This window comes from Coenobita brevimanus, chromosome 90 (genome assembly GCF_032717465.1).
Source record: "Coenobita brevimanus isolate Jiangsu-jjx chromosome 90, ASM3271746v2, whole genome shotgun sequence".
Classification (NCBI taxonomy): domain Eukaryota; kingdom Metazoa; phylum Arthropoda; class Malacostraca; order Decapoda; family Coenobitidae; genus Coenobita; species Coenobita brevimanus.
In genome coordinates this window covers 14,440,053-14,463,123 of record NC_137043.1, presented here as the reverse complement: position 1 = coordinate 14,463,123, position 23,071 = coordinate 14,440,053, and the positions used below count along the sequence as shown (strand labels likewise).

At 42.2% G+C, this 23,071-nt stretch overlaps 1 protein-coding gene across 1 annotated transcript in view; it reads left to right on the top strand.

The window, feature by feature from the left end:
* LOC145411608 (microfibril-associated glycoprotein 4-like) overlaps window positions 1-22,871 on the top strand; it is a 35,607-nt gene extending 12,736 nt beyond the window's left edge. The window contains exons 2-4 of the mRNA XM_080281617.1: window positions 2,929-3,383; window positions 15,088-15,201; window positions 22,706-22,871. Coding sequence (XP_080137743.1) covers window positions 2,929-3,383; window positions 15,088-15,201; window positions 22,706-22,871 — 735 coding nt within the window. The remainder of the gene's footprint in view (window positions 1-2,928; window positions 3,384-15,087; window positions 15,202-22,705) is intronic.
* The last annotated feature ends 200 nt before the right edge of the window (window positions 22,872-23,071 follow it).

The window sequence follows — 23,071 nt, the reverse complement described above, 5'->3', positions numbered from 1 at the left end:
ATGAAGGGTAAGCAAGGACGAACAGATTTAGAGAGCAATGGGCCTAATGCCAAGGTCACAAGGAGAGTTCAACTCAGTTTTGATCCAATTTGAAGTAAACTTGGAGGAGGGGTTGGGGGACAGGCACGGATGAAGTAATCTGATTTTGCGAACACGTGACAGACGGTCAAGGTTTGAGGACAAAATCAAATGTTCGAACCTTAGGCAAAATGTAGGGTGCGGATGTTGTACTTCTGAGTGTACGTTTATCCTCGTTACCGAACCTGTTTGGGAAACTTTTCTACTCCCGGAATATTGTTAAAAATAATTGTTTGACTACTGAACACACAACTCTTCATCTGTTTATTTTTCATGGTTCTGATTCAAAACTAATTATTCATTCCGATGCCTTCTCGTTATGTAGAAAAAAAAAAGAAAAAAAAGACAGAGGAGGTGAAGTCATATTCCTAAGTTCTGACGTAACAGTAACTTGGCATTATAAATCTGTTAGCCCGCACTCATCTTATATCTCAAAAATCTATATAGTTTACCTAAGTGACATATAACAGGAGGGAGTACGAATGAGCAAATACAGATAAAGACTGATGAGGAAGACGTGTTGAGGAGCTTCCTAAGTTCCCGATTACGTGACCCTTGACGTCATCGTTATGGGATAGGGAACACTCTTCTTATGGAGGAAACTGAGCTACTTTGTAACATTGAGTGTTTTTATCTTTATTATATTGTTTTTCTACTTATTGTGTGATTTTATTCTTCTTCATTGTGGAGCGTTAACCTGATGTCCGACAATTATATTTTGGTCAATAAATCAAACTATAAACTGACGTCACCACGACAAACAAAATTAGGTTGTACTTTCATGGGATTGGGGATATCTCAGTTGCCTCTTCATTACCACTTGATTCTGAAAAATAGTTGTTTTTCATTCGGTCATAAACTATTTATGGAACCTCTGAAGAGATATATAGGGCTATAAACAATAACACACTAGATTTTTAACCATTTTTATACCTGCAGGTGTTTTGTGATTCTTTGCCAGCACGAGACGATTTTATTCAGCTCAGGAGAGCATCCAGTTTTTGAAAGAGATATTGAAGGACATCGATAGTCTACTTTGAAAAGTTCTACCTAGTTAAAATCTCAAAACAGTGAAATACAAAAGACGTCATCGTAAGGATAGAGTTATGGTGTAAAATCAGTCATTGATGCACACACTTTAGTCACCAGGCTTATTTTCTCTCCCAAGGATTGACGTTTTATTCACTACTGACACCACTGGGCGCCCCTGGACACATGGGTGGCTTGTGTAGGTCGGTCAAGAGGCAAGGAACCAGACAAACAAATGTCGTGTTATCGGAAAACAAGACAGTCCTTGATATCAGGGGACGATCAGATGCACCAACACATTTTTTCATACATTCTAGCAGCACCACAACACCTCCCAACAATACACCATATCACACTAATAACACCCCACACACTCTAGCAGTGCCACAAAACCTCACTAAAACACTGCACGTCACACACTCTAGTATCATCACATCACATCACCATACCACACCAAATCACATACTCTAAAGGCACCACAACACGCCACATCACACACTTTAACTACAACACACTCTCTATCATTAACAGCACACACCCTAACAACTCCGCAAACTCTAAATATATCACACCACGCACCACAACATACACACTCCAACAACGACAAAAACAATCCACATGTTTTAAAACACCACACCAGATCATACTGTACCACAAAAATCATCATCACATATTCTAACAACGCAAGAGCACGACACCAACTCCCTCCACTCCACAACACATCACACAACAAATTCAGAAAACACCACAGCTCAGCAACAAACACCACTACACCACATCGCAACACACAACACCAAACATTCTGATAATTCGAGGACAAACCACACCACACGCTCTAAAAACATGAAAACACTCCATACCATACCACAGCAAACATTACTACAACGCACCACATCACACCATACCACATCACACCACATCACACTACACCACACTGCACAACATCACACTACACCACACCACATCACATTACACCACACCGCACCACATCACACCGTACCGCACATCACACCACACCTCATGGTCTAATAACAACATACACACCAAAGCGCACTACACCACACCACACACTCTGTTAACAAACACAATACATATCCGATTCTGACGCACTATATCATACGCTGTAACAAAACCTAAATAAAATTGTATTATTAAAAAAAAGAAATAATGAATAATACCATACTGGTAATTTTGAAAAGGTTCCCTGAGACTACCTTGTCGGTACAAAAGAGGGGACGTCTCCACGTCCCGAGGGAGCTTACCAGTCCTTCTCCTTCTGTATAAATTTGGCGATTGTACTGTCACTCGCTTTAATTTCCTCAGAAAAAATGAATACATAAAGGTGCTCGTGTTAGGGATGCTTAAAGTTTCCCATTCCCTATGGATGTCACCACACACACACACACACACACACACACACACACACACACACACACACACACACACACACACACACACACACACACACAGCTATACCGTGATCACTGCTGAAGAATGATAAACATTGAAAGATACTGTGACTCTAACCATTCAACGGTAAGGGAACATTTGTTTTGCATTATTTTTGCTTCCGCCAGACTATAGAATTCAGTCTAAGGGAAACTTTTCATAGTAAGTAAGATGCGATGTCCACTATGCAGTCATTAATATGATGCCATTCTTATATTATTGTTATTAACACTCGATGTTATTCACCTTATGGGAGACCTCTGACAGTGAAAGAATTAATGGTTTTGTTGCTTTTGGTTCCAGACGTGCAATTTTATATTATTAAGCTGTTATTAGTTGTTTACATTTACTCTTCTGTATCTCTGGTGTCAGGAAATGCGTGAGAGTATGCAGGAGCTGAGAGAGGCCATCAAGGAGTTAAACACGTGGCGAGCTCGACCCCGGCACTGCAAGGATCTGTTGGCATCTGGTGACAGCGGGCGTGGCGCTCGGCAGGTGTACCCTTACCCAGGCCGCCCTTACGATGCAGCGACTGTCCTCTGTGACCACACTGTCGATGACGGTGGCTGGACCGTCTTCCAGCACCGCACAAACGCCGCCGCCACCCGCGAAGACTTCTACCGAACCTGGGTCGAGTATCAGCTGGGTTTTGGCAGTCTGCAAGGCGAGTTCTGGCTGGGCCTAGAGTTGCTCCACGTGCTTACCTCGTGGTCACTGCAGGAGTTGAGAGTGGACCTAGAGGATTATGATGGTCAACATCGCTTTGCTAAATACGATATGTTCAATATCGGTCCAGCCAGTGATAAGTACCGTCTCAGCATTGGCAGGTAACCACAAGACTTTACTACTTTCTTTAGATATTGAAGTGCTTAGTTCACTTTAAAGTTAACATTGGTAGAGAAGGCAGCAATACATAGGAGGGAGAAAATCGTCACAGAAGAGATGACCTTGACCCTATTACCTTTAGGGTACACAGAGTACACAGGGTACATACATTCTTGCATCCTAATGAGGTTGCAGGTGTTAAGGTATGTAGAGGTCATTGACCTTTAGGGTACACACCTGCTTTGCATAATAATGAGCTAGGGTATGTAGAGGTCATTGACCTTTAGGGTACCAAAAGGTCATTGAGCTTTGAACTGAGGTTGAAGGTGTGAAATGGGCTTTAATGTGTCCCTGAGGTCATTGACCTTTGCGTACCCAATGACCTTGACATGACTGTTGCTTAGTGCATGACCTTGAAGGTCATAGGGAACAAGGAGTTAATTGCCCTTCAGGGTACCAAGAGCACATTGAGCTTTAAGCTGAGGTAGAAGGATGCTAGAATGGGCATAGAGGTCATTGACCTTTGCATACCCAATGACCTTGACATGACCTTTGCCCAGTCCATGACCTTGAAGGTCATAGGGTACAGAGAGGTCATTGACCTTTAGGGTACCAAGAGGACATTGAGCTATAAACTGAGGTTGATGGATGTTAGAATGGGTGTAGAGGTCATTGACCTTTGTGTACCCAATGACCTTGAGAGGGTGCATAGTGACCTTGAAGGTGGGTCAGGGCTTGAGGCTGACCCTTGTCCCTGTGTAATGTAAGGTAAGCTAAGTGAGTGTACCCACATCCGGAATGTATCCCCCTCCTCTACTCCCCCCAAGTTATTGCATCATGTTTGGTAATCCAGGTTGAAACAACATGTTATATCGTGTTTGTACACGTTGGTCCCCGAAGGTATTGCTTCATGTCTGGTAAATACAGGTTGAAACATGTTATAGCCTGTATTTACGCATTCCACTAAGAATAAAGGTATTGCATTCCCATTTGGTAAACAGAGGTTCGGTTTGTAGAGAGATGATGTTAAACCCCCGGATCCTGTTCAGAGATGTTTGAACTAAGAGCATGTTTATCCCTATTGGTAAGAAAAATCAGGTGTTTACTCATAACATATTTGTTCCATTTCAAAATATCATGTTTAGTTTTAATGGGTTATGTGTAGTTTTAGACACTTCACTCCCCTCTCTATAATGGTTAAAGATTTGCCCTCGTCTGCCCCCCGCCGCCCGAATCATCCCTGTAACGGTTAAAGATGCCTTGCCACCGTCTGCCCTGCACCACCCGCATCACAAGAGCGATGGGTATTCCCCTTCCCGATGGAAAGGGTACCACCCACACTCGCATCTTAGTCGTGGTGAGAGAGAGAGAGAGAACACACACACACACACACACACACACACACACACACACACACACACACACAGAAGACTTACATAACAACAGATGCGCATTTCCCGCCGCCCCATATGCACACACACACACACACACACACACACACACACACACACACACACACACACACACACACACACACAGGCCTGATGTAATAATAAATGCGCTCTCCCCACCACGCGCACACAAAGGAGTTACTTAATATCCATCACTCGCTTCCCGCCCCACACGCATGTACACACACACAACACACACACACACACACACAAAGGAAAGAAACCCCCCATTGGATTTTGTTGTTAGTTTATTTTTTTAATGTATCATTAATTCGTATGAAAATCATCATATCCGGATGTCAGTCCTTTATGGGGGGTATTATTTTACCCTTCCACCAACTCATGTATGGCTGTGATATACGTTCGTGTGTTATTCGGCATTAAATATCGATATATTTTACCTTTCGGGGTTCGTATGAAGCGCTCGGCCGGTGAGCTCTTTATCTCTTGAGATGATGTGCTTTAGACCCAAATGCCCATAGGTGCTAAGTACTCCCGCAGGTGCTCATTGCCGAATTCGGTGCCTCTAGTGTAGAAAAGGCGACTGACTCCTTTAAAATCCTTGCTCTCCAGAACCTGCTTAAAAGCTTTGGTGACTGAATGACTAGATTTATTCTTTAAGGGCACGACTTTAGCAAACCGGCTAAATACTTCGATGCAGACTAACAGGTATCAAGTGCCTTTATTAAACTTTGCTATCCAACTCTTGTCACACAAATCACACTCTAGGATAACTCTAGGTTTAGGGGCCAGTACTCTGAGATGAGGAAACTTTTTTTTGGTTAAGACGTGGAGGGTATAGGCCAAATTTCCCTCTAAGAAATTTTTTACCATTTTCATTGTGATGCTCGGGTTCAAGCTTTTAGCGGCTCGGTAAAATTTCTGCACACCCCTATATGCCGAAGGTTCATCAGCGTCTTCGTATAGTCTTTTCAGCATTGCATTTATGTTTCCCATTGGTAAACAATTTTGGGATCCGATCCAACAACTCGGGATCTGAATCTTAAATAATCGGGTGTGCTGGGGACAACGTCTACGAGCAAATACTCATAGCTCTCCTTAGTTGCTTTCTTATAAATGTCCACCATCTGCCTGGAGCCTGCCTTCCCAAACAACTGTCTCCCTAAAGTTTCAATCTGGTTCAAATAACGCATCTTGTGAAGAACAAAGTGACTCGCATTTAAACTTATATCCCTAGAGTACTACCCGCGTGCTAAAAGATTCTGGGTTATGATGATAACACTGATTGGCGTGTCATCCCCTTGTGAGAGATTTCATGACAGTCTTTTCTTCCAAAGCATCAAAGAAAAAATCACTGAGGAAGTACAGAATCCCCCTTTCATCTTCCGATCCATCGACCTCCTCAAAAATATTAATTGTACCTTCGTGCAGTTCAAGTTCAGGGGATATTTCGGGATAAGATTGCAAAGGGTGGTTATCAACTCCTGAAATGACGATTTTATAAAATTTACTCTGATATTTGGTAATTAGTTTGGAGACGAAATCAGATTTTCCACTGTTGCTGTACTCCGCCACGAGTAGCCTCGCGGGTGTTCTGAAAATATCGAGATACTCTGCGGATACACAATGTGCGTGCTCCATACTAATCACCTGCCAGCCTACCTACTTATCTACTTGCCTACCTACCTGCCTGCCTGCCTGCCTGCCAGCCAGCCCCACCTGCCCTAACTCTGATCAACCGACTGCCTCGATTTTGAGGGGGGAAGTGGATTTTATGTACTACCTCCTCCCCCCACATGACTGTAGTGGTGGTGGTGGCCTGCGTGGTAACCATATGTATCGTTGCACTCCCTCATTCCACAGTGTTTCCCCTCTGGGGGGAAGTGCTGGGAGCTGTGGTGGTGATGGTGGTAGTGGTGGTGGGTTGGGGGTGCTGGGGGTGTATCGGGGTGACCATATGCCAGTGAGTGTGAAGGATTAGTATAATAACACTTGTCATCAAGCGAAGACAGGCTCCACTTTCGTATGGCTGTTGTTCAAACCTGTCCGTTAATGTTTCTGATGCTGTAAACATTACAGCACTCTGTATATGCACTTCCTTGCAGAGATTAACGATGTTTCTCGTGTGTCAGTCTTCTGATGTGATGTTGAGGGAGGCCTTTGCTGCGTTTAAAGGAAGACTCATTGCACAAAAGCGGGCTGTAACTCTTGGGTTTGAGAAAAACCTCTCTTTTATGATACTGCTCCCCACCTCTCTCTTGAGGTACCCCAGGTGACCTTTCCACGATGGATCGAAAAGAGGGTGAGTGGAGTCGAAGTTTGAATAATCCATCCAGTCACATAGCAGTGTTTTTTTCCATTTCTTCGAAAATGTCATCTACCTCCTTCAGCAGAAAGATGTAGCTGTCTGTGTAATGGTAGGCGAGTTCTACCCTACCATTGTAATGATTCTTCAATACATTGTAGCAGAACTCGTAAACCCTCTGCTTGGCTAGATGGAGGATTTGGAATCTGAAGGCCAGGGGTGGGATATTTTGACACTCTTGTTTTTGTGAGTGCATATCACCCTTTTGTCTCTCAAACGGAAGATCCTCTTAAAAAGGGGGTCCCGAATCAGCTTTTTGAATCTTGCCTCTTTTGTTACGACCTCGTTTTTTTCTGAGTATTTCTCCGGATTCTCTATAGTTTTCCCAAATACGGCATTTGATGCTGTCTACAGTGCCTTTTGTCTGATTTTGCTGGTTACATGGTGTCTGGCACGGACATTCCTGTGAATGAAATATCTCAGGAACAGCTGTTGCTTGAAGGTGTAAATCTCATGAACACTCTCAGTTTCCAACTCCAGTCGCAACAGTGTAACATTGGGAGGGGGTACATCGCATCGTGCTTTCCTTCGCGACAGGCCACGAGAGTGTGCGATTGTGGCGGGGGAGTTTTCGCCCCTTACTTTGCAGAATGCTGGTACTGTAATTGGACAAGGGAGAGGACCCTATGTCTTTGTGCAATAGTACCAGGGGCAGTTCATTGGTTTCTCTTGCTACTTCCGGACGAACGAGATTCATGGCGAGCCTGATCCAGTAACCTCTTTCTCCGTTGGTGTCGTGATTTGAAAGCCCGACATCGAGGAACTTTCTCATTTCCTCTGGTGATAGTTTGCAGACATCTCCCACTAGCAGTAGCTGTTGCATGACATCTGGGGAGAGGGGATTATCGTCCAGGTAGAGAATCTAGGTCCCTTTCTCAACTGCGGGGTTAAACCCCACAGGATCGGTAAACTTATTCCTGGCTATGATATTCTGTCTGACAACTGTTGTCAGTCTCCTGAAAATGTTATTTCGCATCAATCAGTACAATTCCAGGTCGTGAAGGAGATCTAGTTCAACATTGGAGGACTTTAGGAAGGCATCAAAAGAGTAGGCAGGCAGGGAGACATAGTAGACTGCATCTAGGGTATACATGTCCTTTAAAATGCCCTGCCAGTGCATGAAAATATCCGCTAGGAATCCAACATCGCACGTGATGTAATTTAGCATATAACTACGGAGATCTCTGCACCTGCACTTATCTTAAACACTTTGGGCTAAGGCATAATCCTCATCTGAAATGCCTTCCTGTCTTAGATAACTGTTGAATCTCTCTTTGGCGAGGAGCTCTGTCTCATTCAAACTTTCATACGTAGTCACTGCTTCATAAGGGAATATTCCCTTGCCTGTCATTAAGAGCTCCTTACCCTTGAGGAGTAGGTGCTCTATCATGTGACGGGTGTACATGAGAGAGAGAACCTCGGCAACGTGTGACTCAACTAGTTTACCCAAGCCGGCATGAAAATATGCCAGGGAATCCATCATGCAAATATTGCCGATGTCAACCCTTAAGAATGTCATCCGGCCTTTACACCATACACTGATGTCGTCTGCTTCATGTTCCATTTCCTTAAGGAGCAAGGAGCAATCATAGGACATGTTACAGACAAAAGTTATCAAACGTCTGCATCAGTCGTGACAGGCCAAGTTACACCAATGTCAATATGCAACGATGTAATTATTAGTCGGCTGTTGGTGGTTGTGATGGGTGAGTTTATCAGAACCCCAGTAAACTCGTTGTTACACAATTCACACTCGTCCTATCTCACAAATCTAGCTTTGGGTTCCTCACCCCAGTGTATTTTGTAGTTGGGAATATTCACACGAATAAAATCCCAGGAATCTGATATTGTCTTGATAAAATGAGTGGCAGTGTACTCCCCAGCATACACATGGAGTCTACGACCCCCCTCCCCCGTCATCAGTAATGAGATAGGCATACCTGACTGGTTTGTGAAGATCCTTTACCATGAGAGAAAGACCTAATGTTTCATACTCAGCCTCAGTATGCTCGTGGATTCTCGACTCGAAATCAAAGAATGCCAGGTGAGATGGGGGGTAGGTGTAGGCATAGTTCATGAACCTCCTTTTTTCCCCTTGTTCTGGGAAAAAATCAGCGTCTGTTCAGCTGTGCACCCCTGCTCGTGAGAGGTAAGGTCTTCCAGACTGATACAACCATAGATGCAAGTGCCACAGTAGAAGGGGAATTTTTGGCATGTATAGCACCTGATCCACTGGTGGAAATCTTTGAGGAGCATGACGTGTCGTCCGCCAACTAAAACCAGATATACCACAATCTCATACTTCTTGCTCCCTTTTCGCGCCTGGAAAGCCGTGTGTCGCGTGTTGCTGGGCTCCAACCCGTACATGCATATGGGGAGATTGTTTAATCTCTCTAAAATGTGTATCTTTTAAAATGCTACTGGAAGGCTCAAATCACTGAGCAATACTATCCTTCTGCAACACCACAACTCGGCTACCATTCTCTTGGTGAGGTACCATTTTTCCTGGGGGTAGGTTAAGTGACGTTGGTATGCCGCGAGACAATGAACCATGCAACATTTGTCATCACCTGCGGGATTGAATACCCATTCCTTCCCATGTACTTCCCTCGGGTAAGGCATAAAGGTACCGACAGCATTCTCCCTTTCTAGAATACAAATCATTATTTTGAAGTAACGAATGCCATCTAAAACCCACCCGCAACCCTCCAGATACTGTAAATTAGTTTCAAGTCTTTCATGGAGATAATCATGGAAGTTATGTACAACCACCTCTGGCTCATTTACCAATGCATTGATGCTCGGAATAATCAGGTAGAACACTTATCTTTGGAAACGTTGGTCGTCATTCTGTTTGATGAGAATCAATGGCATCAAATTCTTTATGATCTCCTTTCAGTTGTACGACTCTGATAAACTAAACTCAGCATGTCAGTGAAATACTGAAAATGTCGGCGAATGTACATGATTGGGTCAGGGTTTTCATGTTTTGGAATGAAAAAGATAATGGAAATATAACGCTCACCAAACGCCTCTTCTATTTCAAGAATGTGCAGATTTTTGTCATCATCATCATCATCATCATCATCATTGATATTTAAACCCGCCCTTTCACCCTCCCCCTCTTCAAACAGTTGTTTCTTTCTGTTCCCAGGTAGTGGTGGTGGTGGTAGTGGTGGTGGTGGTGGAGGTGGTGAGGGAGGGGTTACATCACTGCGCAGTGTGTTTGATCTCCCTGAGTCACGCTTAGTGGCTCACGCACGCATTCTCTCCTATAACAGCTGGTACTAGTTCGTGGAGAAGTCGGTCTGTTAGATTCGGGTGGGGTGTTAATGTCTCCATCACGAGGATTCGTTGGGTGTATGGGAGTTACAATGTGTATGTTCTGTGAGTGGGTAAGTTGGCGCCCTCTAAAAGTTGGGAAAAAAATCTTCACTATTTAGGATAGGACTGAGTTTTTTCTATCTATATACCTAGGCTGCTTCCCCCAAGAAAAGGGAGGTAGCTGAGACAGGACGACACACTCCCAATTTAGTCATCCACTCAAACACATTCATTTGCATCTTAGCCCCAAAAGGGAAAAGGGACAGATCCTCACCACACCACACTGCACGAGGGTCAACTGCGCAGTGCAGTCAGTGACATCCGCTGCAGGGCCTGACAGCAGAGCTGGTTTACCCCTGCCGCATCACAATAGACCCATCCCCTTACCCGCACCTTACCTGATCAACTGATCAGACAAAATGCGGGAGAATATCCCCACAGGGCTGCATCATCATTTATTCATTCACAATTTCTCTCCATTCATTTCTATCATGCACAGCCACTCGTCCTTGGTCAACAGGCATCCCTCTCGCATCCAGTGCTCTCTTCACACTGTCCATCCATCCGATTCGTGGTCTTCCTCTCAACCTTACACCTCTCACATCAGATCTAGTTATCTTTTTCACCAATTGCTCATTATCCATTCTCTTAATATGCCCAAACCATCGCAAGCATTGTAGGTGATACAAAATAAGCCGTGGGTTAGGGATGGGTAGTTAGTTTATTATTAACATTTGAATATTTTAATATATTAGTACCTTCATTTCTATGTGAGGGAGGGAGGGAGGGAGTGATTGTAGGATTAAAATGGTGTTAATTAACTTACCCCAGCACTTGTGTTTGGCCTGTATCTGCGCCTTCGACAATCTGGACAAACCTCTGTTCCAGTCATGGTTTGAACGTACCCACCCTCCCACCCACCCCCACTTCACTTACCACAAAGCTGATTGAAGGAGGGAAAACCCCCTTCCTGCCTTTTTGGTAACCCGGGTTTTATACTTATTCCTGCTTGTGGGGGGGAGGGGGGAAAGGGAGCATTTGTGGTTATGTAACTCCTCTGTCTGTGTGCGTGGGGTAGGAAGCATGCATCTCACGTTATGTAACTCCTCTGTGTGTGTGTGTGAATGCGTGCGTTTGGGGTGGGAAGTGAGCAATGGCTATTACGTAACTTCTATATGTGCGCGGGATGGGGGGGTGCGCATTTGTTGTTATGTAACTCCTCTGCGTGTGTTTGGGGGGGGCGGAGGGAAGCACGCGTCTGATGTTAAGTAAGTCTTGTGTGTGTGTGTGTGTGTGTTCTCTCTCTCTCTCTCTCTCTCTCTCTGTCTCTCTCTCTCTCTCACCACGACTAAGGTGGGAGGGTGGGTGGTACCCTTTCCATCGGGGAGGGGAATACCCCTCACTCTTGTGATTCAGGCGGCACGGGGCGGACAGCGGCAAGGCATCTTTAACCATTACAGGGTTGATTCGGTTGGCGGGGGGCGGACAAGGGCAAAGCTTTAACCATTATAGAGGGGGAAGTGGAATGTCTAAAACTACACATAACCCATTAAAACCATACATGATATTTTGAAATGGAACAAATATGTTATGAGTAAACACCTGATTTTTTCTACCAATAGGGATAAAACATGCTTTGAGTTCAAACATCTCTGAACAGGATCTGGGGGTTAACAACATCTTTCTACAAACTGAACCTCTGTTTACCAAATGGGAATGCAATACCTTTATTCTCACTGGAATGTGTATACTCGCTCCAGAAAGTATCGGTGCAGAATATGTGTTAAATATTATGACACAGGGACCAGAGGAAACTGGAAATTGCTGTTCTGTCCTCCCATATGCAGGCATCCCAAACAATAGATGACTGCTATATCAGATACCTCTTGTGTCCTTCATATTGAGTAGGGAATGGCCGTAAATGTTACAATTTATACGGGTATTAATGGGCTGTCACTGCCACATGGTCGAATCATTCCGGATGGCAACGGACCCACAGTGCACCGATACTTTCTGGAGCGAGTGTACATACAGGCTATAACATGTTTCAACCTGTATTTACCAGATATGAAGCAATGCCTTCGGGGACCAACGTGTACAGACACGATATAACATGTTGTTTCAACCTGGATTACCAAACGTGATGCACTAATTGGGGGGGGAGTTGAGGAGGGGGATACATTCCGGATGTGGGTACACTCACTTAGCTTAGCTTACATTACACACGGACAAGGGTCAGCCTCAACCCCTGACCCACCTTCAAGGTCACTAGGCACCCTTTCAAGGTCATTGGGTACACAAAGGTCAATGACCTCTACAGCCATTCTAACATCCATCAACCTCAGTTTATAGCTTAATGTGCTCTCGGTACCCTAAAGGTCAATGACTTCTCTGTACCCTATGACCTTCAAGGTCATGGACTAGGCAAAGGTCATGTCAAGGTCATTGGGTATGCAAAGGTCAAAGACCTCTTCATCAGGTCCAACATCCTTCTACTGTACCTCAGCTTACAGCTCAATGACCTCTAGGTACCCTAAAGGTGAATGACCTCCCTGTACCCTATGACCTTCAAGGTCATGCACTAAGCAACGGTCTTGTTGAGGTCACTGGGTACGCAAAGGTCAATGACCTCTAGAACGCAAGAAAGCCCATTTCACACCTTCAACCTCAGTTTAAAGCTCAATGACCTCTCGGTACCCTAAAGGTCAATGACCTCTACATATCCTTGCTCATTAGTATGCAAAACACATGTGTACACCAAAGGTCAATTACCTCTACATACCCTAACACCTGCAGCCTCATTAGGATGCAAGCACTGTGTACCCTGTGTACTATATGTACCCTAAAGGTAAAAAGGTCAAGGTCATCTCTTCTGAGGCAATTTTCTCCCTACTATACGTTTATTGTTTTATTGCATTAAAAAATCGCTCAGAATTAATTGTGATATGAAAGGTAACTCAGAGAAATTCTAAAGAAACAAAACAAAAAATATCTGTTATCGGGCATTGTAGGGAAATTGCTTGTTACTGACAGTTTCAGTGAGAACATACCATACTGAAAGGAGCAAGTACAAAATTTTGGTTCAGAGGTTCTCAATGACTGCGAGTTACCAGGCGTTACTTTCTTCCCAGAAAATTTTATTGGGGAGAAGGAACATGCAGTCAAGGGATATCTGGGACCATTCTTCAGGGTGGGGTGCGTGCTGGGGTTTAGGTTGGGTGTTTGTGAGGCAGATGGATGGAGGTCCAGTGAGGTACGAGAACAGGTGGATTGGGAAGGGGGATCTGAAGGGTGGGAGGAAGGTAAAATACACAAAACTTACCTCCAAGTATTAAATGGAAACCATAAAGTTGAACAGAATCTAGTTTAAAATGTTAATATATATATATATATATATATATATATATATATATATATATATATATATATATATATATGTGTGTGTGTGTGTGTGTGTACAGTATATATATATATATATATATATATATATATATATATATATATATATATATATATATATATATATATATATATATATATATATCTTATCGCATAGTGACTGTTAACATCTTTATCCGTTCTCTCCAGTGAACCTGTCACTGGTTCGGAACACTAGTTACCTTCAGAGGGTTGACACTTCACGGAGAGAGAGCACACTTAAATCAGTGACTTCAACATATAAGAAAAGTTTGGGGCTGCACCACAGACTGGTATTTGAATGTGAGGCTAAATGAAAAATTGGCAACATAACTTTGTTTTAAGAGCCGACCATGAAGGGTGGTAGTAGATGCGAATTGCAATTTTTTTCTATATTGTTGTTTACCTGCACTTTTCTTAATATACTACGAATTTTCAAGAGAACTGTTTTGTAGTAATTCAAGCATCAACCACATTTTATGCAGTGAAGATGGGCAAGTCAGTGACATCAACTGAATGTGTTTTCTGGGAGAAGACATCAGTGTCCTATGGTAGGTACCATGATGCAACAGAGGGTATCTCTCACTGATGTAAAAGAGCGGCTTCCCTGCCGGGTTACATGAAGGTTCCTCAGTTACCCCTTTTATCCCCCCAAAAGTCGATGGTGTCCTGCAGGAGAAGGGCAACCGCAGCCTGTGGACCACCAGGTTCACCTGCAGATGATCTTGGTGCAACAACAACTCTTTCTGATGACTTCACATCTCGCATACCTAAAATTTTTTAGGTATTTATACAATAATGGGTTACGTAGTGATGGTGTATAGAAGCTAATGAATGAAGCTAATATATTTAGCTGTGGAAAATAAGAATACAGCTGGGATGGACAAAAACGATTATCAACGTATGAATATGTTTGCCTGGAAACTTTCTCGATATTCTATATCATTTGCCCCTCTTCAGTGCGGTGATGTCTTTCTTTGTTTCGCTAATGCCAAATGATTTTTTTAGCGTGGGAAAGCGCAATGGTAATTGATCATTGAGAACTACATCTAACCTATCCTAAATTATTGTAGTTTAAATCGTCAGGGGGAAGTAAGAATAAACTTATTAGAGACTTCAGTCTACTAGGTGGGTTTATGCTTTTTTAAAGAAATACAGTATTTATATCTGTGATCCTAACAACACTAGGTACTCTGGTGGTGATGCGGGTGATTCACTGGCGGTGTCGCAGCACATTGGTATGATGTTCACAACTCACGACTCCGACAACGACAGTGATGACGGGAAGAACTGTGCCGAAAGGTATGTTCTGAACTTCCAATATACGTCATCATGCATTGGGGTAGCAGAGCATGACTCCTAGTTCCTATCCTACCTCTCCTTTGCTTCACTGTCTCACATCCCCTTTCCCTGTTATCTGTCCACATTTCCTCTCCTCATTTCTAAGCCACCATTTCTTGCGTCCATTTCCCCACTTCTTTCTTTCCGTCCTCCTCCCTGTTTTTTTTGCTTCATCCAACTGTTGCGCTGCAGTAACAATTAGGTTAATCAGTCAATCATTCCATAGATCACTCCATCCCCTTCTCCCAGTAAGTGACCCACCCCCTATCTCTAGTTTTCTGCCCCGTATCTCTTGTTCCTCATTTCAAAAGCTTGAGTGCTATTCCTGTATGAATCCATTATGTGCCTTTGTCCACAAATGCTGACTATGCATGTTGAGTTTGCCCTCGATAACTGTTGCCTTTAAAATTCATTAATTCACTGACTGTTCATTCGACTATCCCCTCCTTCTTTTCAAGCACATCTACTTAGTCGCTTGTCAGTACAGACTATAAGATGTATGATAAGGGAACTGAAAATGTTATGATGATGTGTTGGCCAGTGCTGTGTGGTCTCGGGTGTCACAGACAGTGTCTTTCAACAGCACCTTCTTACACAAGGGATCGTTCTCTCAAGGCTTAGAGAATTTGAAACACCATTTCGTTTGAAGTTTATTTTTGTGGATAGGGTATTAAAATTTCCTTTTTTTTCTTTTTTTTACAAACTACGGTGATATTTAAATCACGTAAATAATGGCAAAGGGAATACTTTACCAATATGAAATCTGCAAAATATATCGCTAAAGAAGAGACGCTGGGGAGCAATCTAAATCCTTGAGGAATATGACTCGAAGTACGAGTATATTATAATCTAAGAAGTATATTTTATTGACTAAAAATATTAAACAGATACATTAAGAGAGAATGGAACTAAAACTGTGTTGAACACTCTTTTGTTAACAATGATACTATGCGCATAAGCGTTGTCTCCATGAGTATCTGTCCACATTTTACCCCCTTGGATTTTGACGTGCCATGCAGCAAAAGTCGCAAAACGACCAGCTGACAATGAAGATGTAAATTATAATTAGCTGCGCGCGAGCCAGGCGCACTTTGTGACAGATTTTTCACCAGACATTGAGAACTCTCTGCAGGCCAACACAGGTCATACCACTTGGTCAAATGAGCTGAAACTTCGCATGGGCATGCCCAGCATGTCAGAGTAGGCCAATGTCGAGTTTGGTGAGAGTGTGTCTCTGGGGCAGCGTGGCAGGATTGCTTAAACCATCCCTTTTTTTTAACGTTAGTCTTTGAGCACAACATGGTGGGTATTTGAAATTTTTGTATCGTGATGAATGAATGAACAGATCTACCCGTTATTCTTCTCTGCACACGCAAATGCGGTGGTTCAGTCGGTAGAGAGGTGGCCCGCAGTCCTACCGAACCTAGGTTCAAATCCTGGCTGGGGCAGGGAACAGTTTAAGGATTTGAATTTCATAAAAATCAGACTTTACTGATCTACCAGAAGACCTGCCAACATGTTGTAGAAATATCCCCGCCAGTACCAATACACCAGTCCTGTATGAGACAGCCCTAGCATGCATTCAATATGGAAGGTGGGTGTTAGCGCCGAAGTGGTGACATGAAGAGGTGTATGGTATGTAGGAAGACTACTGAGCCTTGGGAGCAAGCTATGAAACCTATGCCCAGAGATGGACACATTAAACAAAAAATGTCCCTTCACTGAAAGTCCATGACCAGTCACTTACTGTGCGTCGCCATGCACCTATGACTTCAGTCATGGCACGAGCTATTTCTCTAACGACCGAAGGATTGTTATCTTCTTTTCACCCCTCGTTTTTGGGGCACCATAACAAAAGCATTTCAGTTGGAGTTACTGCTCACTGTAATAGCGTTATATCATGGATCCTCCTGTATGCCGCAGTGAAGTATTTTTGTCCATCCCGCCTCACCTACATTATCTTATCGTGTGAACAAATTATATAAACTTAAAATTGATGGCAAATTCCAAGTGCCCTCGGAATGAGCAAGCCCTTAGCCGCCATAGCATGCCGCTAAACCATTGTTTCACCTACATAAGCGTCTAAGGTCAGAGGGGCAACTGTCCGTGCCACATCATAGTTTCAAGTACAGCTTCAGGTACGAACATAGTCTCTCTCTCTCTCTCTCTCTCTCTCTCTGTATATATATATATATATATATATATATATATATATATATATATATATATATATATATATATATATATATATATATATATATATATATATATATATATATATATATATATATATATATATATAATTTGTATTTAATCTGAAGTTTAATCATTCCTGTATTAGAAGGTAAGTAAAGATATGTCAGTATCTGTAAACATTATTGTCGTAAATGATTTTATGGACGTAATTTCCATACGGTAAAATAAGTATTTATTATAATACTGACGTTTTGGACATTATGAAACATGGTGAAAACATGACCCACTTGACCCAGCATGACATCTATGAGTGAAGGACAAGGAAGCTGATAGATGACGTTGTCATAATCGATTTTATTAAAATTATGAGTTTTTGATGTCAATAATTGTTATTCAGTACAACCTGACGTTTGTTGACCTTAAAAGAATATTCTTGCTGGGATGACTGAATGTAGGCATAATATGTTATAACACAATACTATATGTTACTACGTATGTAGCTATATAACTATAGGTAACAATATGTAAAACAGACAGTTATGTCTGAGTTCTCCAGGAAGGGACAACTAAACATCTCCTTACCCTAGACTAATCAAGAATGCCAAACACCCCTCATCATGTACAGGAAATATGACCGACACACACACACACACACACACACACACACACACACACACACACACAAACGTATGCACACGTATGCCCACACACTTTAGCCGGAAGCTAGAGGGGGATATAAGTCCGATATCACATGTAGGAAAGTTAATTAGACAAGGAGAAAACAAGAGAAAAAAAAGAGAGCGATAGGGAGTACGAAACTGAGAGTAAAGTAGGACTGCAGCTAGTTCAAACTGCTGCTAACCATAGGCTACAATGGTCACGCCAAGCTCTTAACTTTTATTCATATAACTGTCTCACAATAAACTCCATTGACCCAAATCTGCCTATTTCATCATCCCACTTAAAATACGAAGAGGATAACGGAACAGAGAAGGCCTACACTGACATCTATAACGCCTCAGCATTACTCTGTCCTAGTGCTTCTCCCCTCGACGATACAACCAGCTTCATATAATAACACTCCTCGGCTAGGTCTACTCACATTTCTCTTGATTGCTCATAAAATTAAAATTATAAATCATATGTCAGTGTAAATTGCGTAACTGTCTCCCACTGTGCAGTTGGTAATATTTTTGTTGGTGAAAATATGTATATCTATATCTATATCTATCTATCTATCTATCTATCTATCTATCTATCTATCTATCTATATATATATATATATATATATATATATATATATATATATATATATATATATATATCAGTGGTAGAGTGTGAGTTTTGCACACTGGTGAGCGCGGGTTCGCCTTCCGCCAGAGTTGTAAAAACTTTGGGAACCGTTTACCAAGTCACTTGCTACTTTGGTGTCTCAATGGGTGCTGTGGTTGAACCAGTGTCGCCTACTAGTATGCTTGCACCCAATCGGCTTAAGGCGGGCCGATTACACTTGATTCACAGACTACACACACATCCAAAGCCACTACAACACTACAATCACACTCACAAGCACTTCTCACCCTACATACGGTCTCTACCAGACAGCCTAAGCCACTGGGTAGAGACACATTGGCTGTATCGTCCCTGCTTCGGTAGGGGGTAGGCCGGTCCTATAGTGGACCTCAATGGCTGATGATGATGATGATGATGATATCTCTCTATCTCTCTATCTATTTATCTATCTATCTATCTATCTATATACATATATATATAGTTGCTTGGTAACTAAGTGTTCGTATATTATGGATAGTTAGGTAAGTGATGAAGTGTTAACTAATACAACCTTGGTTAGAATAAATCAACTCACTAGAACAGCAGAGGGGAAACAGTCTTGGTGTGAGGTGTGGTGAGGGAGGTGTTGTTGAAGATTAACACGTCAGCATGTTTGGTCATCACGTCTGGGATCAAGACATTCGCTTCCCCCCTCCAGGTGGTGGAGATGATGGTGGTGGGGAAAGTGGTGGGGGTCGTGGTGGAAGGTAGAGGAGGTTGGAGGAGGGAGGAATGTGTTGATCTTCAATGACAACACCACCCTCACCACATGCACCTCACACCACGACTGTATTTCCTCACAGGATCGCCCCACACAGGAAGTAGCTGAATTAATGAAGTTAACAGGCTAGAAGCTAGAACAGGCTAAGCACATTATGATCACCATGATCCAGGATATCTCATCAGCTGGGACACACTTAGGGCAGGAAACGACATCACAAATACACGTAACAGACCTGGTTTGTTCCACTTAGGTGGAGCAGTTATAGGCAACATTTTTGGATTGGCTACAGAAAATGATCTAGAAGAAATAAATAACAAATTTAACAAACTTGCACAAATTCTCTTATATCAACATAAGTTGGCTGATACCCAGAACACCTTAATGCTGACGAATGTAATGAACCTAAGGAAGGCAGAAGCATCAACTCTAGGAACTGCGGAGAAAGTAAATGCACTAGAAGGAAACAATACACTGTTCCAACACCTCTCAGTGATCACGGAACACAGTGACGTAATAATACTGCAGTTAGACAATACTTGAGCTCATTATCAGTCTTTCATGAAAGGAATTGTCAACGCTGGTAATAGAAGGATCACCACTAATCTACTACCCATTCACTACCTCCGTCAAATAATTAGTCAAGCATGGTTTGAAACCTTTGCTTGAGGAAAGAAATCTGATGTTATATTATCCATATTTGGAAGCAACACTCACAACAACATCAATAGTAGTTCATATACCGTTCGTAAAAGATTATTTTTTCACAGTCTATCAAATATACCCTTTTCCTTCTAAGAAAGATGACTCATTAGTCACCATCATCATCAAAACAGAAGTCATCATGGTCTCCAAGAAACAGGCCACTGTCACTTTCCCTAGTGAAACAATAATTGAACACAAATGTCGCACACCATTACATGCATTTCATCTTTGTCCTGCGTACATCTGGAGGTTTCAGCCATCTGAGACAGTCTCTTGTGAAATGGCTATCATAAAAGGTCATGACATTCCTCATCGATTGCAACTTCATATTCGCTCCAGATAAACTCATCCATCATCAATGCATTGGACATTCACAGTTCTTCTACTTCAATCAAAATACGTCAGTTTTTGTGACTTGCCCAGACACACCTCCAACCTATACATCAGCATCTGGTTTATACATCTCACTAGATTACTGTGCACTTCTGACACCTACACTATCCACTCTGTGCACTGAAAACCATTATGCCATTCTCAACAACACACACAAGTACTTCTACCCATTACCTAGGATGAACTTAAATACAGTATAAGTTCACACATTTAGTTGAATTCACCCAAGTACGAAACCATGCAACTAATAAATCAGACAATACAACCTTGGGAAGAATAGAGTAGAATTGTGTTCAACCCATATTATGTATACAGCCCAACTCCAGTCATCTTTGTAATTTTTTGCATCGTATTTGCTATATGCTATATTACTTTTGCCCATGCACAAAATGCAGGCAAGGACTGCTAACCTGGAATCAATGTTTATGATCTGTTCTGTACAAGTGAGACAAACCGTGTAAATATTGTAAATATTGTGTATAAATAAATATATATATATATATATATATATATATATATATATATATATATATATATATATATATATATATATATATATATATTTAATGTCTCCGACTCTGGGCAAAGGCTTCAGAGCCTATATCTCGGGGGCAGTAGCCTATCCCAAGGCCCAGTAGTCCTACACCTCCACATGTCACCACTTCGGGGCCGACACCCACCGTCCGTATTGAATACATGCTAGGGCTGTCTCGTAGAGGACTGGTGTGTTGGCATTAGCGGGGGTATTTTTACGACATGTCGGCGGGTCTTTTGGTAGATCAGGAAAGTCTGCTTTTATGAAATTCAAATCCTTAAACTGTTCCCTGCCCCAGCCAGGATTCGATCCTGGGTCCATCAGGACTGCAGGCAGCCTCTGTACCGATTCAGCCACATATATGTTTATTTATTTATTTATTTATTTTTTTATGTAAAATAACAAAATATGAGTAACACATAATATAGCCTTACTTAAATTATACTACAATGTCTCATTTATATATGAAAAAATACAGCAAGTCCTTCTCATATATATATTGTATAACTAACTACAGTAGATTTGCCACTGTATTATTTCAGTATTACTATTATACTGTACATGTACAATTTTCTTATGTTACAATTATATTACTACAATGACTACAATTATAATCACTACATTATCACACTTACGTAACTTTTACAGTATTGTGTATTTCATTTATTTAGCTTACAAGTTGATTATAATGTGTATATGATATGCATTGACAGTATATACCGTCGTTGGTATGACAGTGGGCATGATTGAGCCATGTGTAGGCATAATATAACACAATACCATATGTGACTACGGTATGTAACTATATACCTATAGGCAACAATATGTAAAACAGGTAGTTATGTCTGAGCTCTCCAGGACGCAACAAGTAAACATCCCCTTATTGTAGACTAATCAAGGATGCCAAACACCCCTGATCATGTGCCAGAAACATGACTGACACACACACACGCACAAACATATGCTCACGTACACCCACACACTTTAGCCAGAAGCTAGAGGGGGATATAAATAAGTCCGATATTACTCGTACATGTAGGAAACTTAGTTAGACAAGAAGAGAACAAGAGAGAGAACAGAGAGTGACAGGGAGTAGGAGAGTGAGAGTTAAGCAGGAGGACTGCAGCTAGCAGGAACTGCTACTAACCATAGGTTACACAGGTCACGCCAAGCTCTTAACTTTTATTCAGAAAACTGTCTCACAACAAACTCCATCGACCAAAACCTGCCTATGTCATCATCCCACTTAAAATACGAAGAGTATAATGGAACAGAGAAGGCCTACACTGACATCTCCTTCAATGCCTCAGCATTACCCACTCCTGGTGCCTCTCCCATCGACGATACAACCAGACAACCTTCTCTATATAATTACACTCCTCAGCTATGTCTACTTACAGGAAGTAACTTTATCTTTAAAATGCCGCTGCCATCTCTCTGGCCCGAGCCGCCACATGTATCTTGTTCATATTTCCCGATTGCCTCATCTCGTGTGTAAGTGGTAAATTGGACTGTGACCATGATGACAATGATGATGATGATGATGATGATGCTGTGGAACTAACAGCCCTCTATTGTTCCAGGTACCGGGGTGCATGGTGGTATGGGAGCTGCCACTACTCCAACCTGAACGGATATCAGCACCAGGGATACCATGATTCCTACGCTGATGGCATCAACTGGCGCTCATGGCGGGGATACAACTACTCCCTCATGACAACCTCACTCATGATCAGACCGGCATTCTAGAGATCGCTTTCAGTATCACAGATCAGTGCTGAAATGTTCTGTATATGTCGTCCATAATAAGAATGAAATAAGAATGTCATCATTGTACTAAAGGTGTTAATGGAGACTAATTTTGTATCCAGTAGGAAGAAACCTTTCCCCAATTTTATGGGTTAGAGATTACCCTGTTTATTTCATACTCTAAGGTTACCATAGCAACG